The sequence below is a fragment of the Heterodontus francisci genome, chromosome 11 (assembly GCF_036365525.1).
Source record: "Heterodontus francisci isolate sHetFra1 chromosome 11, sHetFra1.hap1, whole genome shotgun sequence".
Classification (NCBI taxonomy): Eukaryota; Metazoa; Chordata; class Chondrichthyes; order Heterodontiformes; family Heterodontidae; genus Heterodontus; species Heterodontus francisci.
Window position 1 is genome coordinate 101,709,631 of NC_090381.1, and position 22,867 is coordinate 101,732,497.

Consider the following 22,867-nt stretch of genomic DNA (forward strand, 5'->3'; position numbering starts at 1 on the left):
CTCCAGAGAGTGCTTAAAATTTGACTCTTGCTACCACATGGAATAGTTGAGGTGCATTTAAAGAGCAACTAGTTAAGTACGAGGGAGAAAGGAATGGAAGAATATGTTGATAGGTTGACATGGAGTAGGATGGGAGGCTTGTGTGCAGCATAAATACTGGAATAGACCAGTTAGGCTTCTGTGATGTAAATTCTATGCAATTAAACTAGTACCTCTAATGTAACTGTAGCTTAAACCATATATCAATTTAATAAATGTTTTTTGGGATGCAGGTGATAGTGATAAGGCAGTAGTTATTACCCATTCCTGGTTGTCCTCATGAGTTAAAAGTCAACGACATTGTTGGAACTACAAATTTTATTCACAGGATCTGACTGTCACTAGCAAGGCTAGCATTTAATGCCCATCCCTAGTTGCCCCCGAGAAGGTGCTGGATAGCCTTTTTCTTGAACCACTGCAGTCCATGGGGTGTAGGTAATCCCACAGTGCTGTTAGGTAGGGTGATCCAGAATTTTTACCTAGCAACGATGAAAGAAAGGCAATATACATCCAAGTCAGGATGAGAGAGAGATTTGGAGAACTCAGAAATGGTGTTCCCATGCACTTGCTGCCCAATAACTTTCTAGATGGAGACAGTCATGGGTTTGATGGTTGCTAAGTAGCCAAAGAAACCTTTGAGAGTTGCTCCAGTGCATCCTGCAGACAGTACAGTCTACAGCCATGGTGCACTAGTGGTGGAGAAAGTGGATGTTTCAGATGGTGGATCGGCTGCCGCTGAAGTGGACTGCTTTGTATTGAATGGTGTTGGGGCTGCACGCACCAGGCAATTGGAGGATATTCCATCACATTCCCGACAAGGTAGCAGAAGGGCTTTGGGGCGTCAAGAGAACAACCAGCATCTGACCTGCTCTAGTAGTCGCCACATTTATACAGTTGATCCAATTGTTTCCAGTTAATGGTAACCAGACAGATAGTTGATAGGCTGCCTTTTTCCCGATATTGCTATAGTTACTACATTTCAAAAATACTTCATTGTAAGTTGCTTTGGCATGTTCTGAGGGTGTGCATGGTGCTATATTAATACAAGTCGGACAGTCTTTTAAAGTACAAATAAAAAACTGTAGTCATTTTTAAAGTCAAACAAAAATCACATTTAATTACACATCAGAAGTATTATTGGAGCTCCAGGCAGCTCAAAATTGCTGTGGGTCCCATTGCTTTTCTTTAGTATTTTAAACATAGATCTATTAAACATCCATGTTTAGCTGACCAAAAAGGCATCAGCTCAATCGCACTTGTTCCTAAGAGGTATGAACATTTTATATTCTCTGCCCACCAGGATCCACACCCCTCCCCAACCCCAAACATTCTCATCAGATCTTACAAATAATCCCCTCAGCATCTTTTTATGGAGTACATAAGCACCCAGTTTACCTGGTCATTCGTTAATGGTTTACACAATTGAAACAGGAACACAGCAAAACCCCCTGGAGTCATAGTTTGCCAATTTCTCCATGGTCAAAAATCAAATTGCAGTAAGAGGCTGGTCAAATGCCACCAATCAAGTTATAGTATTTTTGCATGAGTTTGAGGTTCTTCCTTAAAGGTTTCCAGCTTTTTCCTCTTGTATTTAACAATGTGGACAGAGTGCTCCCTTCAGATTAAAAAATCATTGAAAACAAATCTTGCTCCTTACAGATTCTATTGCAGACAGAGCTTTTCTCAAGTATTGTTCTGGATGGATTATTTTACCTTAAGCATTAACAAACCTTTGAGATGCAACGGTGTAACCCATCTTTCTAAAAGTGACCCAGTTCAAACCAAAATTTCCAACACTTATATGTAAATATTTTAAACAAGCAAGACCAGAGTTAATTTCAACAGTGAACGGTATATAGCAGAAGCATTTCTTCGAAGATCCTAGTATTTTCTCCACGATTGTTTCAGATACACTAAAACCATGGTGATGAGGCAGATTTCACTGTATTTGATAAGCAATTAATTTCAAAATACAGCACATTGATGTAAAGTCGAGGCACAGTGTGTTACGCAAGTTTAGTTAGTAATTGATAGCTACCATAATATCTGGTATATGATTTGTACCAGGCAATTCTGTTTGCTGAATGTACGAGTGGGAGAGCAATTCAATAGTAAACAAACCAAAACTGCAACTGCAGCGTAGGATGAGTGCATTTTATGTCATAGGCACCCGAGTGAGGAATTAAGTGTAAACTGAACCACATTACAGTAGATTACAAGGTTACTTTCTGTACACTGTTTTGGCACAAATAATGGTTTAGCAACTCCATTGCATAAGCATCTATTCCATTCCACTAACACTACTACTTGTACCAATTTTCTTGCACATGTCTTTAGTGATTGAATATCTCAAAAGGTTTACCAGAACTCACATGATAAGCAATCAATACACCAGCCAAAACATTTGGAAGTAATGAAAAACAATTCAAACAAACAGAAAAACAAAAATCAGCAGTTATAGAAAATTCTTACAAAAATGAAACAGTTAAGAGTACTTGACTGAATTTACAAAATATCAGACGTTATAAAGGTATACAATTACCAGTGACTACATCATTTTAGATTTGTAGAATACCTTTTTGGATATTTACTGGGAACGTGGAGACTACTGAATGGTTCCATCAATATAAAAGTTAGAGATGTAGGTATGCTTAATCTTCAATTGCCCTTATTTTCCCGATTTAATGCTTTGCAGCTGCTGAAAGCCACCACTATAAATAGAATGTGCCTGATGGGTATAATGAGGGATGATATCATGAACAAATGTGAACAGCATTTGCCACTCATCTGAAGGTGGAGGCCATTCTAGCGGAAATATCCACATCCAGGCTGCTTTTAACCAACAGCTGCAAATAAACTGAAACAGAACAAGGGGCGACTGAGTGTGTGTGCTTTTACTTCTTTATAACATTTCTAGTTAGGGAGCCCTTTCACTTTACCCATTAAGTATCCCCAAGAGTGTGATTACATGTAGTGTAGGGAATAAAATGTTCACATTATCATGGCCATCTCTTTCAAATATCAGAAAAGAGTAATGTAAATAGTGTAGCTAGATGGCATCCACAGCTTGGCTCTCCACTTATGCAAATGGAACAAAATTGGAGCGAAGAGATTGGGAAGATTCGACATCCATTCGCTGCTTTCCAAGTTGCTAAAAGATTCATGAGGTGGTGGAAAAAGGTGGAAGAAAATCTCACAGAAACCAGGAAACAAACACATGTTCAAAATGTTGGAGCAATCAAAACACAAACAACTGCACTATTTGCCCAAAGGCAGTTTACATTCTTGTTGGAGGCTGTAGTAAAGTATCCAAGTTGGACAGCATTGTAACATATTTAAAATAAGATTCCAGTAATAGTAATGTTCTGATCTAAATGTCACAAGGACATTCAGGAAATATTACATCAGATTTACAAAACATCAAGTCATCTGTGGTTACTAAGTTTAACTTGTCAAATCGAATGCTGGACCCTTAAAAATTAGGCATGACAGTATGAGTGAACTCTTCTGTAACTGTGTTCTACCAATTACTAGCAATGAATCAACTCATGTAGGTTAGCAAAGAATCACAACTGAAATAATATGTTGTTCAACTGTTTTCTAAAGTGCCCTGACAACGAGCTTAAAATGCTCCTTAAAAAAAAAAAGGATAGTCTTGCTAAATTACTTGCATTACAAAATTCAGGGCTTTACATCTCACCCTGGTCAAGGTAACAAGTGTCAGTGACGACAAATCCAGTATTCTACTTTTTAAGTTAAGTGCAACATCGAGGGCCGAAGGGCCTGTACTGCGCTGTAATGTTCTAAAAACACTCTCAGCTACAGAGTATAGCTCCTTCTCTGCCTCAACAAATGGCCTTAACCCAACTTCAAAACAATAGTGTACAGGTTCCTTTTCTCAAAACTGCCATCGTGCTCAGCGAAGCTGCCAATTCAGTGCCTTTTTGTGAACAAAGCCCAAATTCATTGCACACAGGAGCTTGGCAGCTAACAGGTGCAGGAGAAACTTCTTTCTCATCAGTCTAGCATTGATTTGAATCTGACCAAGAGATCAAAGAACAGTACACATATTCCAATCCTGTAAGCAATGTTTTTGCTGCCTTTTGTCTTCCCCCAATCAACATTTCTTTTCCCAACATTGGTTAATTTTAGCTGCCTTGTATGATCAGTTATTCTAGTCCTCTCCATTTCATTTTCTGGTGCTGCTCCCTGGTTATTTCCCCCCCCCCCCCCAATCTAGGCTCCTTTTCAGCCAAGGCAACATTTATATGGCCAAAATGAAGCACTTCTGTATGACCATCTGGAGTTTAGATCTTAATTTTGAGCAATAAGATAAAGCACTTGACAGTGTGTCATGACAGCTCCAGCCAGTAATATCCTCTTACACAGTTTGACAATAGTCATGAAGGCTGCTGATTTCCTGTGTCAAAGTATCTCAATAAAAGCAAAGACTAAAACCAAGTCTCATTCTGCAATGTACTTCCAATAACCAAGATCCTGTTGTACACAAAACAGCATCAAGTTCCTCCAACAAACAGAGATTCTCAACATTTGGCACCCGAAATTGGCCAATGTCGGTTGTCTCAATTTGGCACATGGAACGCCAATGGTTGCCAGTCTCTCATTATTTCTCTATTTTATATTGCGCACTATCCTTCTACAATGGTTCGTCTTCATTTCACTCAGTGCTTGCTCCAGCTTGCGAATTAGGTGCAGCAAGGTGGCAGGGTCAGTTTGAAGTACGTTGGCATTCTGACGTCCATTCTGTTCCAGGTGCAGCTTCAGAGTCAGAAGTGGTTTGATCTGCTGCCTTAAGGCACGACTGGCCAACTGACGGAAGAAACAAATGAATGTCTGGTACCATCTAGATGTCACAGCATTTGCATCAAACCAGCAGACAAGAGAAATATGAATATTCTTTTGTTTACAGTTTTGTAATATATCAGTTTAGTAAGAAACATCTATGAAGGCTTTCGAAGAACAAAGACATTTTCGACAAATCTCCCTGGCTTTTTAACGCATCGCACAAAACGTAGATAGAACTCCCTAGGATAGTTTATTCGGACCTCCGGAAATCATTTGACAAGGAGCAATGAGACACAAATAATGGAATTATAAAGCATGGGAATTCAATGCAGAACTTGAGACAGAGTAAAAATAAGATAGCAAAAAGAGTACATGCGAGGGGTGCAGTCAGACTAGGAGTAGAGTTGCAACAGGGGTTTGTGCCTGAATCCCTATTTCATATCTACATATATGATCTGGATGGAAAAACCAATAGCAAATCACAAATCCTTGACATGAAATTCACAGCAGTGCACTGTGACACTTAGTTAATTTGCAGACAAATTTAGGTCATTTATGGAATTAGATGAACCAATTGAAAATAGAACATTGGGGAACAAACCTAACACTGAAATATAAGGCTGCAGTTACATTACCACTGACAAGCTGATGCAAAGCATTTTTGGGTGTACACGAACATGAAGGTGGCAGTTTATGGCTCAATTTGACAATTGAGAAAAATGAAGGATAGAACAAGGTAGACAATTCAACCCTTCAAACTTGTCAATTAGGTCATGGCTGATTTACAACAACTCCATTTACCTGTCATTGTTCCATATCCCTCGATAACCTTACCCAATAAAATCAGTTACATAGGAACACCGGAAATAGAAGCAGGAGTAGGCCATTCAACTAGATCATAGCTGATCTACCGCAACGCCATTTTCCCCACTCTACCCCATATCCCTTGTTGATGCCTTTAATATCTAGAAATCTATCAATCTCTATCTTGAACATACTCAATGACTGAGCCTCCACCACCCTCTGGGATAGAGAATTCCAAAGATTCGCCACCCTCTGACTGAAGAAATTCCTCATTTTAGTCCTAAATGGCCTACCCCTTATTCTGAGACTGTGTTCCCTGATTCTAGAAACCCCCAACCAGAGGAAACATTCTTCCCTGCATCTATCCTGTTCAGCCCTGTAAGAATTTTGTATATTTCAATGAGATCACCTCTCATTCTTCTAAACTCCAGAGAATACAGGCCCAATCTCCTCAAAGGGCAATCCTGCCATCCCAGGAATTAGTCTGGTGAAGCTTTGTTGCACTCTTCCCATGGCAAGAACATCCTTCCTTAGGTAAGGAGACCAGGTGCGGTCTCACCAAGGCTCTATACATTTGCAGCAAGACATCTTTACTGCTGTACTCAAATCCTCTTGCAATAAAGGTCAACATACCATTTGCCTTCCCAATTGCTTGCTGCACCTGCATGTCAGCTTTCAGTGACTCATGAACAAGGACACCCAGGTCCCTTTGGACTTCAACACTTCCCAATCTCTCATCATTTAAGAAATGCTCTGCATTTCTGTTTTTCCTACCGAAGTGGATAACTTCACATTTTTCCACATTATATTCCATCTGCCATGTTCTTGCCCACTCACTTAGTCTGTCTGAAGACCCATGAAGCCTCTGCATCCTCCTCACAACTCACATTCCCACCTAGTTTTGCGTCATCAGCAAAATTGGAAATATTACATTTGGTTCCCACATCCAAATCATTGATATAGACTGTGAATAGCTGGGGCCCCAAACACTGACCCTTGCGGTACCCGACTAGTCACAGCCTGCCAACCTGAGAATGGCCAGTTTATTCCTACTCCCTGTTTTCTGTCCGTTAACCAATTCTCAATCCATGCCAATCCATATTACCCCAATCCCATGTGCTTTAATTTTATTTACTAACCGCTTGTGTGGGACCTTATTGAAGTCTTCTGAGTTCAATGAAGGAATAAAGCCTGCCAATACCCCAGCTAACCAACAACCATATTTGCATGTGCACTGTGACTGACGCCTCAACAAAATTTTAGCCCTTCCGTTGAATATGAACAGCAGTTTTGTCAAACCAAGGAAAACATGTGAGACAGAAAGTACATAAAAGTTTACAAAGAAATTCCACTGTACACATATATGGGCCAAAAATACATACGAGATTGTGTAAAATAACTGGGCTTTACAGGGCATTCTAAACTTTTTACCTGTACATCAAGTCTCCACTCTAAGTTGTGGTAATGAGGGAGGTCTGGAGCCAGTTCATTCAGGATGCTCTGAATCTCTTTCCTATTATCCAGGTAAAGCTGAAGTAGCAATTTATTTAGATCTTCAGGAAAACCCAAAACAAGCACAGAGTCCTGGAAATCCACCTCGGAAATCTAACCACAAATAATATTTGTTATTGCACACTGCATTTAAATTCAATACTTTACAAAAGCAATAAGTTCCCCTCTCCTGCCCAGATTTAGGACAATGGAGGCCAGATCTTCAGCTGCCTATGGCCAATGCTTGAGAATTTGCTCCTTAAATCCACCCCACCTCCCTTTTCTCCCCACTCGTAAAGCCTGCCTCCGACAAAGCCTTTAGTCACCCCTTTCGAATACCTTTAGTTTGCCATCCATTTGTTTGATTCCATCTCTGCAAAATGTCTTGGAATATTTTTCTACATTGGAGGCATTACGTAAATTCAAGTTTGCTGGTGACCTATTCCATAATGGTAACCTATTCCTCTATGCAAAACAGTTCTGCCTGACTTTCGTTTTTGCTCCTTATTTGTGAATTCTTTCTGCTCTCTGGTATTTGAACCCTTTCCCAGAGTGAACAGCTTTGCTAGATCAACTGTCACTTCCCTTTAGGTTTAAAAAGTTAAAAAAAAATTACTGCTACTGCCCTCCATCTAAAAAAAACATACAAAAAAATTAACAAGTCGGGAAAGACCAGCTGGCCCATCAAACATGCCCTGCTTTCATGATGGCTCAAACATCATGACTAGACATTTCTCTTTCTCTCCCCCACCGCCATCCATTCACACCCACCCACCCCCCACCAAGCCCCAAGAGCCATGTAATCACCTGGGAGAGGCAAAATGCCCAGGACCAATAAGGGGAAAAAAAAACACTCCAGAAAATTCCTCTCCAATCACCTCAGGTGATCTAAACTAGTCCAGATCATCAAGTCACGGCTAACTCCAGAAGGATTTTTAGATAATTAAATTTGTTTACCATCATCTTGGAGCTCTCAGTCAGTAAGTACATCAATCCCTCAACTCCATGTTGTACAGTTTCAGTGCTCACGCTCAGCTTCCCTATAAAAAAAAAAGTCAATTGGAAAACTCCTGTGTTGATACGCATTACATTTCACACACTGAGGTTACAGAGTTTGGTAATTTATGCTTCATCTGAGGCACAGCATTGTCACAACAATGGGGCAAAAGAGGATGTGGGATAGGGGTTTTCCACTCAATGATATCAAGCAACCATCATTGCTATTCTGTTAGAAATGCATTTATGGTCTGTGGGTGAGGGAATAGAGTTGGGATATTTCTGAATGCAAAATAGCTGCTGCATTCCCCGACATAATAGTCAATAAGGAACTATATAAACTGGTCTTAAATTTCTTTCCCCACTTATCACTGTGCGAGGAAACACAGTCTCCTTGCTATCACAGCCGAAATTACACCTGCAGAACTATGTATGTGAAACCACATTCTGGTGAGCAGTTCATTGGTACTCCAGTGCCTTGTACGACCCTAATGTAGTAAATTGAAATGTAAAAAAAAGTGTTAGATCAGTAACAGTTTTACTTTTCACACTATAATTCAATGTATCTCATAATTCCATAAGTTTTAAGGTACTTGTGGATAAGGATAAGAGTAGTCCTCGGGTGAAGGTGCTAAATTGGGGGAAGGCTAATTATAATATTATTAGGCAGGAACTGAAGAATTGAGATTGGCAGCAGCTGTTTGAGGGTAAATCAACATCTGACATGTGGGACAAAAACAAGAAATGCTGAAATCACTCAGCAGGTCTGGCAGCATCTGTGGAAAGAGAAGCAGAGTTAACGTTTCGGGTCAGTGACCCTTCTTCGGGTCACTGACCCGAAACGTTAACTCTGCTTCTCTTTCCACAGATGCTGCCAGACCTGCTGAGTGATTTCAGCATTTCTTGTTTTTGTTTCAGATTTCCAGCATCCGCAGTATTTTGCTTTTATTCTGACATGTGGGAGTCTTTCAAACGTCAGTTGATTAGAATCCAGGACCGGCATGTTCCTGTGAGGAAGAAGGAAAATAAAAACAAGAAATGCTGGAACCACACAGCAGGTCTGGCAGCATTTGTGGAAAGAGAAGCAGAGTTAACGTTTCGGGTCAGTGACCCTTCTTCGGAACTGACAAATATTAGAAATGTCACAGGTTTATAAGCAAGTGAGGTGGGGGTGGGGCAAGAGATAACAAAGGAGAAGGTGTAGATTGGACAAGGCCACATAGCTGACCAAAAGGTCATGGAGCAAAGGCAAACAATATGTTAATGGTGTGTTGAAAGACAAAACATTAGTACAGATAAGGTGTTAATGGACTGAAGATTAAACAGCAGCAAGTGCAAACATGAAAAAAAAACAATGGGTAAGCAAACTGAACAAACCAAGATTAAATGAAATAAATGCAAAAAAAAAAGATTGTCAAAAATGTAAAAAAGAAAAAATAACTAAAAATGAAAGTAAAATGGGAGGCTGTCATGCTCTGAAATTATTGAACTTAATGTTCAGTCGGGCAGGCTGTAGTGTGCCTAATCGGTAGATGAGATGCTGTTCCTCAAGCTTGCGTTGATGTTCACTGGAACACTGCAGCAATCCCAGGACAGAGATGCGAGCATGAGAGCAGGGGGGAGTGTTGAAATGGCAAGCAACCGGAAGCTCAGGGTCCTGCTTGCGGACAGAGCGGAGGTGTTCCGCAAAGCGGTCACCCAGTCTGCGCTTGGTCTCCCCAATGTAGAGGAGACCACATTGTGACCAGTGAATACAGTATACTACATTGAAAGAACTACAAGTAAATCGCTGCTTCACCTGAAAGGAGTGTTTGGGGACTGGGATAGTGAGGAGAGAGGAGTTAAATGGGCAGGTATTACACCTCCTGCGATTGCAGGGGAAGGTGCCATGGGACGGGGACGATGTGGTGGGGGTAATGGAGGAGTGGACCAGGGTGTCGCTGAGGGAACGATCCCTTCGGAATGCTGACGGGGAAGGGAGGGGAAGATGCGTTTGGTAGTGGCATCACGCTGGAGGTGGCGGAAATGGCGGAGGATGATCCTTTGGATATGGAGGCTGATGGGGTGGAAAGTGAGGACAAGGGGAACCCTATCACGGTTCTCAGAGGGAGGGGAAGGGTTGAGGGTAGAGGTGCGGGAAATGGGCCGGACACGGTTCAGGGCCCTGTCAACAACAGTTGGGGGGAATCCTCGGTTGAGGAAAAAGGAGGTCATATCAGAAGCAGCGTCATAGAAGGTAGCATCATCAGAGCAGATGCGTCGGAGACGGAGAAACTGGGAGAATGGAATGGAGTCCTTACAGGAGCTGGGGTATGAAGAAGCGTAGTCGAGGTAGCTGTGGGAGTCGGTGGGCATATAATGGATATTACTAGACAGCTTATCCCCAGAGATGGAGACAGAGAAGTCGAGGAAGGGAAGTGTCAGAGATGGACCATGTAAAGGTGAGAGAAGGGTGGAAATTGGAAGCAAAGTTGATAAAGTTTTCCAGTTCGGGGTGGGAGCAAAAAACAGCACCGATACAGTCATCAATGTACCGGATAAAGAGTTGGGGGAGGGGGCCTGAGTAGGACTGGAACAAAGAATGCTCGACATATCCCACAAAAAGACAGGCATAACTAGGACCCATGCGGGTACCCATAGCGACACCTTTTACTTGAAGGAAGTGCGTGGAGTTGAAGGAGAAGTTGTTCAATGTGAGAACAAGTTCAGCCAGGTGGAGGAGGGTGGTGGTGGATGGGGACTGGTTGGGCCTCTGATCCATGCTTTGTCTTTCAACACACCATTAACATATTGTTTGCCTTTGCTCCATGACCTTTTGGTCAATTATGTGGCCTTGTCCAATCTACACCTTCTCCTTTGTTATCTCTTGCCCCACACCCACCTCACTTGCTTATAACCTGAGACATTTCTAATATTTGTCAGTTCCGAAAAAGGGTCACTGACCCGAAACGTTAACTCTGCTTCTCTTTCCACAGATGCTGCCAGACCTGCTGAGTGGTTCCAGCATTTCTTGTTTTTATTTCAGATTTCCAGCATCCACAGTATTTTGCTTTTATTTTAGGAAGGAGGATAAGTTTGGCAAGTTTCGGAAACCTTGGATAACGCGGGATATTGTGAGCCTAGTCAAAAAGAAAAAGGAAGCATTCGTAAGGGCTGGAAGGCTTGGAACAGACGAATCCCTTGAGGAATATAAAGACAGTAGGAAGGAACTGAAGCAAGGAGTCAGGAGGGCTAAAAGGGGTCATGAAGAGTCATTGGCAAACAGGATTAAGGAAAATCCCAAGGCTTTTTATTCGTATATAAAGAGCAAGAGGGTAACTGGGGAAAGAGTTGGCCCACTCAAGGACAGAGAAGGGAATCTATGTGTGGAGCCAGAAGAAATGGGCGAGATACTAAATGAGTATTTTGCATCAGTGTTCACCAAAGAGAAGGACTTGGTGGATGATGAGCCTAGGGAAGGGAGTGTAGATAGTCTCAGTCATCTCTATAAAAAAGGAGGCGGTGTTGGGTGTCTTGCAAAGTATTAAGGCAGGTAAATCCCCAGGGTCTGATGGGATCTACCCCAGAATACTGAGGGAGGCAAGGGAAGAAATTGCTGGGGCCTTGACAGAAACCTTTGCATCCTCATTGGCTACAGGTGAGGTCTGGAGAATAGCCAATGTTGTTCCTTTGTTTAAGAAGGGTAACAAGGATAATCCAGGAAATTATAGGCCGGTGAGCCTTACATCAGTGGTAGGGAAATTATTAGAGAGGATTCTTCAGGAGAGGATTTACTCCCATTTGGAAACAAACTAAATTCGCGAGAGGCAGCATGGTTTTGTGAAAGGGAGGTCGTGTCTCACTAACTTGATTGAGTTTTTTGAGGAAGTGACGAAGATGATTGAAGAAGGAAAGGCAGTGGATGTTATCTATATGGACTTCAGTAAAGCCTTTGACAAGGTCCCTCATGGCAGACTGGTACAAAAGGTGAAGTCACATGGGATCAGAGGTGAGCTGGCAAGATGGATACAGAACTGGCTCTGTCATAGAAGACAGATGGTAGCAGTGGAAGGGTGCTTTTCTGAATGGAGGGATGTGACTAGTGGTGTTATGCAGGGATCAGTGCTGGGACCTTTGCTGTTTGTAGTATATATAAATGATTTGGAGGAAAATGTAGCTGGTCTGATTAGTAAGTTTGCGGACGACACAAAGGTTGGAAGAGTCGTGGATAGTGATAAGGATTGTCAGAAAATACAGCAGGATATAGATTGGTTGGAGACTTGGGCGGAGAAATGGCAGATGGGGTTTAATCCAGACAAATGTGAGGTAATGCATTTTGGAAGGTCTAATGCAGGTGGGAAGTATACAGTAAATGGCAGAACCCTTAGGAGTACTGACAGGCAGAGAGATCTGGGCGTACAGGTCCACAGGTCACTGAAAGTGGCAACGCAGGTGGATAAGGTAGTCAAGAAGACATACGGCATGCTTGCCTTCATCGGTCGGGGCAGAGTGTATAAAAATTGGCAAGTCATGTTGCAGCTGTACAGAACTTTAGTTATGCCACACTTAGAATATTGCGTGCAATTCTGGTCGCCACACGACCAGAAGGACATGGAGGCTTTGGAGAGGGTACAGAAGAGGTTTACCAGGATGTTGCCTGGTCTGGAGGGCATTAGCTATGAGGAGAGGTTGGATAAACTCGGATTGTTTTCACTGGAACGACGGAGGTGGAGGGGCGACATGATAGAGGTTTACAAAGTTATGAGTGGCATGGACAGAGTGGATAGTCAGAAGCTTTTTCCCAGGGTGGAAGAGTCAGTTATTAGGGGACATAGGTTTAAGGTGCGAGGGGCAAAGTTTAGAGGGGATGTGCGAGGCAAGTTCTTTACACAGAGGGTGGTGAGTGCCTGGAACATGCTGCCGGGGGAGGTGGTGGAAGCAGGTAAGATAGCGACGTTTAAGAGGCATCTTGACAAATACATGAATAGGATGGGAATAGAGGGATACGGTCACCGGAAGTGCAGGTTTTAGTTTAGGCAGGCATCAAGAATGGCGCAGGCTTGGAGGGACGAATGGCCTGTTCCTGTGCTGTACTGTTCTTTGTTCTATTATCGGGCAAGGCACAATACATTGGTTGCCCTGTGCCTATGTTGTGTGAACCAGTGCAATGCCAGTGGGTGCGGTACTGCTACAAAACAACCAATTCCCAACAAGTGCCCTCTCAAGACAGCACCACTAAAGCAACTGGTTCTCACAAGCTAATAACATTTGCATCAAGTTAGAATATTATTCCCATCACCAATTTAAAAGTGCATCTTCCAGTGCCCATCTCATTGTACAATGCTCACTGATGAAAGTAATACACCTCCTTAATTTAGTTCCAGTTCATTTTAGATTAGCCAGAGTGGCACTCTTGATAATAAGTCTATTGCATCCAATGGTCTCACCTACTGCATGGGAAACAGTGCCAAGCTGCAGATGATCAAGAGCATGCAGTTGCAGTCTACTCAGTCCTCCCAACATTCAGCATGCACAGTAACAGGACTAGATGCACAGTTAGTTACTGTGTTAAAACTGTCCGAGTGTATCAGGCCTGTGTCCTCAGTACCTTGCTCTACGGCAGCGAGGCCTGGACAACGTATGCCAGCCAATAGCGACGTCTCAATTCATTCCATCTTCGCTGCCTTCGGAGAATACTTGGCATCAGGTGGCAGGACTATATCTCCAACACAGAAGTCCTTGAAGCGGCCAACATCCCCAGCTTATACACACTACTGAGTCAGCGGCGCTTGAGATGGCTTGGCCATGTGAGCCGCATGGAAGATGGCAGGATCCCCAAAGACACATTGTACAGCGAGCTCGCCACTGGTATCAGACCCACCGGCCGTCCATGTCTCCGTTATAAAGACGTCTGCAAACGCGACATGAAATCGTGTGACATTGATCACAAGTCGTGGGAGTCAGTTGCCAGCATTCGCCAGAGCTGGCGGGCAGCCATAAAGACAGGGCTAAATTGTGGCGAGTCGAAGAGACTTAGTAGTTGGCAGGAAAAAAGACAGAGGCGCAAGGGGAGAGCCAACTGTGCAACAGCCCCAACAAACAAATTTCTCTGCAGCACCTGTGGAAGAGCCTGTCACTCCAGAATTGGCCTTTATAGCCACTCCAGGCGCTGCTTCACAAACCACTGACCACCTCCAGGCGCGTATCCATTGTCTCTCGAGGTAAGGAGGCCCAAAAGAAAAGAATGAAACTGTGCCCCTGAAACGGTTTTCAGCCCAGACTCAGTTGGTAGCACTCGCGTCTGAGTCACAAGGTTCTGGGTTCAAATTCCACTCCAGGGCTTGAACACAAAAATCAAGACTGACACTCCAGTGCAGCATTGAGGAAGCTTGCACTGTCAGAGGTACTGGATGAGTCACTAAACAGACCTCATCTGCCTGCTTGGGTGGATGTAAATGATCCCATGACATTATTTTGAAGAGCAGGGGAGCTTTCCGCAGTGTTCTGGCCAATTATTTATCCCTCAACATCACAAAAACTGGTTATCTAGTCATTGTCACATTGCTGTTTGACAGTTTGCTGAACTTCCTACATTACAATAGTGACAGCACTTCAAGAAGTACTTCATTGGTTGTAAAGCACTTTGAGACATCTGGTGGTCGTGAAAAGTAAAGTGACTCCTGACAACGTAGCCCAGTGCAGACGTCATCAGAGCGCTCCCAACTTCGTACATGCACAGAACAGACCCTTGCTGTCAGTATGGTGCTGCGCATGTGCAGCCTACATCAGCACCCGGCTTGCCAGGACTTTTTTTTTACTCATACATGGGATGTAGGCGTCACTGGCCAGGCCAGCATTTATTGCCCATCCCTAATTGCCCTTGAGAAGGTGGTGGTGAGCTGCCTTCTTGAACCGCTGCAGTCCATTTGGGGTAGATATACCAACAGTGCTGTTAGGAAGGAACGGTGATATAGTTCCAAGTCAGGATGGTGTGTGACTTGGAGGGGAATTTGCAGGTGGTGGTGTTCCCGTGTATTTGCTGCCCTTGTTCTTCTAGTTGGTAGAGGTCACGGGTTTGGAAGGTGCTGTCTAAGGAACTTTGGTGCATTGCTGCAGTGCATTTTGTAGATGGTACACACTGCTGCCACTGTGCGTCGATGCTGGAGGGAGTGAATGTTTGTGGATGGTATGCCAATCAAGCGGGCTGCTTTGTCCTGGATGGTGTCGAGCTTTTTGAGTGTTGTTGGAGCTGCACTCATCCAGGCAAGTGGAGAGTATTCCATCACACTCCTGAATTGCGCCTTGTAGATGGTGGACAGGCTTTGGGGAGTCAGGAGGTGAGTTACTCGCCTCAGGATTCCTAGCCTCTGACCTGCTCTTGTAGCCACGGTATTTATATGGCTACTCCAGTTCAGTTTCTGGTCAATGGTAGCCCCTAGGATGTTGATAGTGGGGGATTCAGCGATGGTAATGCCATTGAATGTCAAGGGGAGATGGTTAGATTCTCTCTTGTTAGAGATGGTCATTGCCTGGCACTTGTGTGGCGCGAATGTTACTTGCCACTTATCAGCCCAAGCCTGGATATTGTCCAGGTCTTGTTGCATTTCTACATGGACTGCTTCAGTATCTGAGGAGTCACAAATGGTGAACATTGTGCGAACATCCCCACTTCTGACCTTATGATTGAAGGAAGGTCATTGATGAAGCAGCTGAAGATGGTTGGGCCTAAGACACTACCCTGAGGAACTCCTGCAGTGATGTCCTGGAACTCAGATGATTGACCTCCAACAACCACAATCATCTTCCTTTGCGCTAGGTATGACTCCAGCCTGCGGAGGGTTTTCCCCGATTCCCATTGACCTCAGTTTTGCTAGGGCTCCTTGATGCCATACTCAGTCAAACGCTGCCTTCATGTCAAGGGCAGTCACTCTCACCTCACTATTATGCGCACGCGCGCGAAAACGTCATCGTGCACTGCAACGTTTGGCTCGCCACTCGCTCCCCGCCTTGCCACTTCTCCCTGCCCTCGGCCGCTCACTCCCTGCTTCACCCCCGCCCCCACCTCCCTGTTGGTGACTCACTCCCGGCCTCACCACTTCCTCCTCTCTGCTCTGCTACCCCACTCCCTCCCATGATCGCCGCCTTTCTTCTCCGCACAGGGGAAGTGAGAGAGAGTGACAAGATAGGAAGGGGAGGGGAGCGAAACTGTGAGCGGGAGGGAGTGGGGAGCAGAGGCAGAGCAGAGGGAATGAAGTGGCAAGGTTGGGTGCAAGTCGTTCACAGGTGCAGGACAGGGGTGGTGTGAAGCCGGGAGCAAGTGGCCAAAGGTGGGGGGGGCTGGAGAAGCAGCGAGGCTTGGTGCAACCAGCGAGCAGACGGGCGCGGGAGACAGCAGCGAAGAGAAGCGTGATGGCAGGAGGTAGCAAGGTACTGTTGGGGGTGGGATGGAGGCAGTGATCGCAACCATTGCGGGCATTTGGGTTTCATTTGCTTTTGTTTGTTTGATAAATTGAGCAACACCATCTTTACTACAGGCAGCTGCCAAAAACATCACAGACAGTGACGTTTCAGTGCATGAGGCTGCATTTGCACATGTGCAAGTACTGCGCCACGCAGTACAGGTCATGTCAGCAAACACAGCCTTCTTCAAATAAAAGACAGTGGGTAAAGGACTTGTAACATTAGCACATTAGTGTCTAACATCAGTAGTAGGGAAACTGTTGGAAAAAATTCTGAGGGACAGGATTAATCTCCACTTGGAGAGGCAGGGATTAATCAAGGATAGTCAGCATGGCTTTGTCGGGGCAAATCATGTCAAATAAATTTGATTGAATTTTTCAAGGAGGCGACTAGGTGTGTAGATGAGGGTAAAGCAGTTGATGTAGTCTGCATGGACTTCAATAAGGTTTTTGATAAGATCCCGCATGGGAGATTGGTCAAGAAGGTAAGAGCCCATGGGATCCAGGGCAATTTGGCAAATTGGATCCAAAATTGGCTTAGTGGCAGGAGGCAGAGGGTGATGGTCAAGGGTTGTTTTTACAACTAGAAGCCTGTGACCAGTGGTGTATCGCAGGGATCGGTGCTGGGACCCTTGCTGTTTGTAGTATACATTAATGATTTAGACGTGAATATAGGAGGTATGATCAGTAAGTTCGCAGATGACATGAAAATTGGTGGTGTCGTAGTGAGGAGGAAAGCCTTAGATTACAAGACGATGTAGATGAGCTAGTATGATGGACAGAGCAGTGGCAAATGGAATTTAATACCTGAGAAGTGTGCGGTGATGCATTTTGAGAGGACGAACAAGGCAAGGGTATTTACAATGAGTGGTAGGACCCTGGGAAGTACAGAGGGACCTTGGTGTACTTGTCCACAGATCACTGAAGGCAGCAGCTCAGATAGATAAGGTGGTTAGGAAGACATATGGGATAATTGCCTTTATTAGCTGAGGCAGAGAATACAAGAGCAGGGATCTGTATAAAACGCTAGTTAGGCCACAGCTGGAGTACTGTGTACAGTTATGGTCGCCACACCATAAGAAGGATGTGATTGCACTGGAGAGGGTGCAGAGGAGATTCACCAGGACGTTGCCTGGGTTGGAGCATTTCAGCTATGAAGAGAGACTTGATAGGCTCGGGTGGTTTTCCTTAGAACAGAGAAGGCTGAGGAGGGGGGACATGAATGAGGAATACAAAATTATGAGGGGCATAGATAGGGTAGATAGGAAGAAACTTTTTCCATGAGTGGAGGCGTCAATAACAAGGTGGCATAGATTTAAGGTAAGGGGCAGGAGGTTTAGAGGGGATTTGAGGAAAAAAGTTTTCACCCAGGTGAGTAGTTGGAAATGGAACACACTGCCTGAAGGGGTGGTACAGGCAGGAAGCCTCAACATTTAAGAAGTATTTAGATGAGCACTTGAAACGCCATAGCATACAAGGCTACGGGTCAAGTGCTGGAAAATGGGATTAGAATAGTTAGGTGCATGATGGCCAGCACGGGCATAATGGGCTGAATAGCCTGTTTCGGTGCTGTATAACTCTATGACTTTATGACATTCGGCTGAGTTAAAAAAAACGCTGCTCCCTTAAACAGGATCACAGATTAAAAGTTGCTTGTCATTACATACTTGCCGCTCCTTCAAATATTTTGGGATTTGAACCTTTCTTCAAAAACTCCACAGCAATTCGGCAGAATTCTCCTACAACTGAACCCAAAAAATGGTTTATTATACAAATGAATGGTTTATTTACAGTAAGAAAAACTTAAAATAGAAACTCCCCTTGTCCTCCTCCCTTTTATGTTTGAGTTATTTACTCTTCCCTATGTTGGTTCATTCACACCAGACTGATTGATGTCATTGATGGTGTGCTGGAATACAAGAAACTGTAGTGTGTTCCATGGAGTGTTTGAATGCAAACTTCTGTCTGTGATTTACCACACAGCACGCTCCTAACATTTAAGCATCCCATCAACGAGAGGGGAAGAACTACTCGAGGGAACCCACTCATTTGCTGCCAGTCCGATACAAAATTCAATGTAGTGTAATGGTTAAGGTACTGGACAAACCACCCAGAGGTTATGAGTTCAAATCCCACCACAGTGAATTGAAAACTGAATTCATAAATCTTGCAATCTGTGGGCTACCACCAGAAACAAAAGCCACCATGAAGGTAGCAGCCTTAGCTCAATGGTAGCACTCTCAGCTCAGAAGCTCAGGTTGTGGGATAAAGATCCACTCCAGAGATTCAGCAAATAATCTGCACTGACACTTCAGTGCAGTAATGAGGAGGTGATCCATTATCAGAGATACTTTCTTTCAGATGAGATGTTAAATCAATGCCCTCATCTGCCACCTAGGGTAGATATAAAAAGATCACACTGGCACTATTCAATGAACAGACAACTTTAGCCTGTGTCTTGGCCAACATTTATCCTTTAACCAACATTAACACAAGTTATCTGACGATTTATCTCATCTGCTCTTTGTGGGGACCATGCTGTGCACAATTCAACTGATGCATTTCCCGACGTTACATCAGGGACTACACTTTTCATCGGCTACATTCGTCTTTAGTTCTTGGAGATGCAGAATAATCCTGCAGAATTATAAATTAAACACATCAGGCATTCTATACAATAGGAGTGAATAAAAAGGGCTACAATCCATAAATTTAAAAAATCATTCTGACATTAGCATCACTGATCAGCACCTGAGTTTGATATGACTGAGCACCTAATGGGCCACTTCAGAGAGTGGTCAAGTTGGGTGTGGGACCTGAGTCAGATATAGGTCAATACAGGTGAGGTTCCAGAGGACTGGAGGTCTGCAAACGTTGTACCATTGTTTAAAAAGGGTGCAAGGGATAGATCAAATAATTATAGGCCAGTCAGACTGACCTCGGTGGTGGGCAAATTATTAGAATCAATTCTGAAAGATAGGTTAAACTGTCACTTAGAAAGGCATGGATTAATCAGCAATAGTCAGCATGGATTTGTTAAGGGAAAGTCATGTCTTACTAACTTAATTTAACTTTTTGAGGAAGTAATAATGAGGATTGATTAGGGTAGTGCAGTGGATGTTGTCTACATGTATTTTAGTAAGGTATTTGACAAGGTCCCACATGGCAGACTGGTCAGAAAAGTAAAAGCCCATGGGATACAGGGGAATGTGGCGAGTTGGATCCAAAATTGGCTCAGTGACAGGAAACAAAGGGCAATGGTTGACGGAGGTTTTTGCGAATGCAAAGCTGTTTCCAGTGGCGTCCTACAGGGCTGTGTTGAGTCCCTTGCTGTTTGTGATGTATATTAATAATTTGGACTTAAACGTGGGAGGTAGGATTGGGAAATTTGCTGATGACACAAAAACTGGCCATGTAGTTGATAGTGAAGAGGATAGCTGTTGATTCCAGAATGCTGTCAATGATAATACAAACAAGAAATGCTGGAAATACTCAGCAGGTCTGGCAGCATCTGTAGAGAGAGAAGCAGAGTTAACATTTCAGGTCAGTGATCTTTCATTAGAACTGGCAAAGGTTAGAAATGTAATAGGTTTTAAGCAAATAAAGTGGGGGTGGGGCAAGACCTATCTAAAGGGAAGATTTTGACAGGACAGGGTCCCAGAGAATAACTGACCAGAAGGTCATGGAGCAAAGGCAAGTGGTATGTTAATGGTGTGCTGAAAGACAAAGCGTTAGTGCAGAGAGGGCGTTAGTTGACAGAAAAATGAACAGCCCTGGCCCAAAGCACAAACATGGAAAAACAAGTGGGCAGGCACTTGGTAAAAAAATGAATAAAACAAACTAAAATTCAAAGAAAATAGAAAAAAATAAAAAAGGGGGGCCCTTTTTATATCAGTGGTTTGGTTGAAGGGGCAAAAAAGTGGCAAATGGAATTCAATCCAGAGAAGCCTGAGGTAATGCATTTGGGGAAAGCAAACAATGCAAGGGAATACACATTAAACGGGAGGATATTGAGAGGGGTAAAGGAAGTGAGAGACCTGGTGTGCATGTCCACAGGTCCCTGAAGGTGGCAGGGCAGGTAGATAAAGTGGTATAGAAGGCATATGGAATGCTTTCCTTTATTGGCTGAGGTATAACACACAAAAGCAATGATGTAATGCTGGAACTGTACAAAATGCTGGTTAGACCACAGCTGGAGTATTACCTACAGTTCTGGTCATATTACCAGAAGGACATAATTGGTTTGGAGAGAGTACAGAGGAGATTAACAAGAATGTTGCCAGGGCTTGAAAACTGTAGCTATGAGGAAAGATTGGATAGACAAGAGTTGTTTTCCTTAGAACAGAGGAGGCTGTGAGGAGACTTAATTGAGGTGTACAAAATTTTGAGGGGCCTGGACAGAGAAGACAGGAAGGACCCGTTTCCCCTAGCGTAGAGGTCAATTACCAGGGGGGAAAGATTTAAGGTGATTGGTAGAAGGATTAGAGGGGACATGAGGAAAAACCTTTTCACCTAGAGGGTGGTGGGTGTCTGGAATTTACTGCCCAGATTGGTAGAGGAGGCAGAAACTCTCAACTTATTTAAAAAGGTACCTGGACCTGCACCTGACGTCCTGTAACCTGCAAGGCTACGGACCAGGTGCTGGAAGGTGGGATTAGATTGGGTGGCTAACTTCTTTGGCCAGCACAGACACAATGGACTGAATGGCCTCTTTCTGTGCCATAATTTTTCTGTAAGTAAAGATGCCAAGTTTTTCTTCTTTAAAAGTAAAGCAAATGAGTTTGGCCAGTATTTATGTCTTAAACAGCCACCACTGCCCCCCAACTCCATCCCTCCACTCCCTCCATCCACAACCCCATTTCCCCCCCCCACCTCCATTACCATCCCCACCCTCCCAACCCCAACACCCCCCCTCCAACATTCCCAACCCCACCCCCCCTTCCCTCCCCCATCTCCCCCTCCATTCCCCTCCTCCCCTCCATTCCAATCCTCCCCACCCATCCCCAGCCCCGCGGGCGGGCGGCCCGGGCCTCTCCTCAACCTGCAGGCCTAGGCCTCTAACAGTCACTAACCCGCAAAATCCACCCGAGTTAAGAAACCCAGATGGTCCTTATGTTCCTCCGATAAAACCAACAGCATTTTCACTTGGACCCAAACCTCGGGAAGAAAACACAGCAAACACTTCCGCTCTGCACCTCGGACAACCTTTCCCCACAGAGTCCGTGTTAAACAAGGAGCAGGAACAAAGGTTCCGCCCCCCACTCCTCCCTCTTGCGAGGCCAGGCGCCATCCTGTGGCTAAAGTCAGGCTCAAACTCGCTCTTGGGCTAAAGCTGCCTCCAAAGCGTCTGCTAGACAGTGACAGTCACTCCTTTTGGTTTAAAAATGTGAAGTACTTCCACTTGAGTCACTCATAGTATCATATGTTCAAAATGATTTGCAATCAGAGTCACTCTTACTGATCAGTTAACCATTTACTTTCTGTGATGCTCACAGTCCCACTGCACTTGGATAGGATTGCGTTAGGGCCGTGACTTGTGATGCCCCTGATCGGAGACTACCGACCTGGCTTGACTTCCCACCACCTGTCCTGCCCAAACCACTGTGGTGCCTGTGTGCCCTCATCACCAAACCACACCTTTGGGATAGAAATGCAATACTGGACTAATGTGACCTCTACGATGAGGCACTCACTGCAGGCACAACAAGTTCCGCTCAATAAAGGCACAGTACAAGCAAGACTGTTGTCCTGTGAGCTTGTAACATGGTGTCAGAGTGGAGCTGAGATTGAGTGTTGAAGAGCTGTACAGAAGCACAGCTACTAAAAGAGGAACACGGGAATATGCAGAGCTGCTATAAGCCACAGGAAGCACAAAAGGAGCAAAGAAGCGCTGAAAGCACTGGGTAAGACACAATGGCTGTAAATTTTCCTCTCCAGGCGCCAGTTGAAATTAAAGGTGATATGAAGCATAACTGGTAGTTCTGATGAAAGGTCATAGACAAAGAACAAAGAACAAAGAAAATTACAGCACAGGAACAGGCCCTTCGGCCCTCCAAGCCTACGCCGATCCAAATCCTCTATCTAAACCTGTCGCCTATTTTCTAAGGGTCTGTATCTCTTTACTTCCTGCCCATTCATGTATCTGTCTAGATACATCTTAAAAGGCGCTATCATGCCCGCGTCTACCACCTCCGCTGGTAATGCGTTCCATGCACCCACCACCCTCTGCGTAAAGAACTTTCCACGCATATCCCCCCTAAACATTTCCCCTTTCACTTTGAACTCGTGTCCCC

At 44.2% G+C, this 22,867-nt stretch overlaps 1 protein-coding gene across 2 annotated transcripts; it reads right to left on the reverse strand.

Moving 5' to 3' along the window:
- Positions 1-1,119: 1,119 nt before the first annotated feature.
- On the reverse strand, positions 1,120-21,807 carry commd2 (COMM domain containing 2). 2 transcript variants are annotated; one of them, XM_068042620.1, is made up of 5 exons: positions 21,647-21,807; positions 18,242-18,319; positions 8,098-8,180; positions 7,081-7,254; positions 1,120-4,869 (listed from the first exon to the last, which is right to left on the reverse strand). In XM_068042620.1, the coding sequence occupies exons 1-5, from the start codon at positions 21,711-21,713 to the stop codon at positions 4,672-4,674; spliced, it is 600 nt and encodes a 199-aa protein (XP_067898721.1). In that variant the 5' UTR covers positions 21,714-21,807; the 3' UTR covers positions 1,120-4,671. The 2 variants fall into 2 exon arrangements, with proteins under 2 accessions (XP_067898721.1, XP_067898722.1); XM_068042621.1 differs by lacking the exon at positions 18,242-18,319.
- Between the last annotated feature and the right edge of the window lie 1,060 nt (positions 21,808-22,867).

Bases quoted from the DNA above. Each gene is read 5' to 3' on its own strand.
- commd2 (XM_068042620.1), bottom strand. From the start codon at position 21,713: ATGCTGTTGGTTTTATCGGAGGAACATAAGGACCATCTGGGTTTCTTA. The intron at 18,320-21,646 runs GTTAGTGACTGT...TTTTGGGTTCAG, and splicing joins AACTCGGGTGGATTTTGCGG to TTGTAGGAGAATTCTGCCGA. The intron at 4,870-7,080 runs GTAAAAAGTTTA...TTCTTCCGTCAG, and splicing joins AGTGGAGACTTGATGTACAG to TTGGCCAGTCGTGCCTTAAG.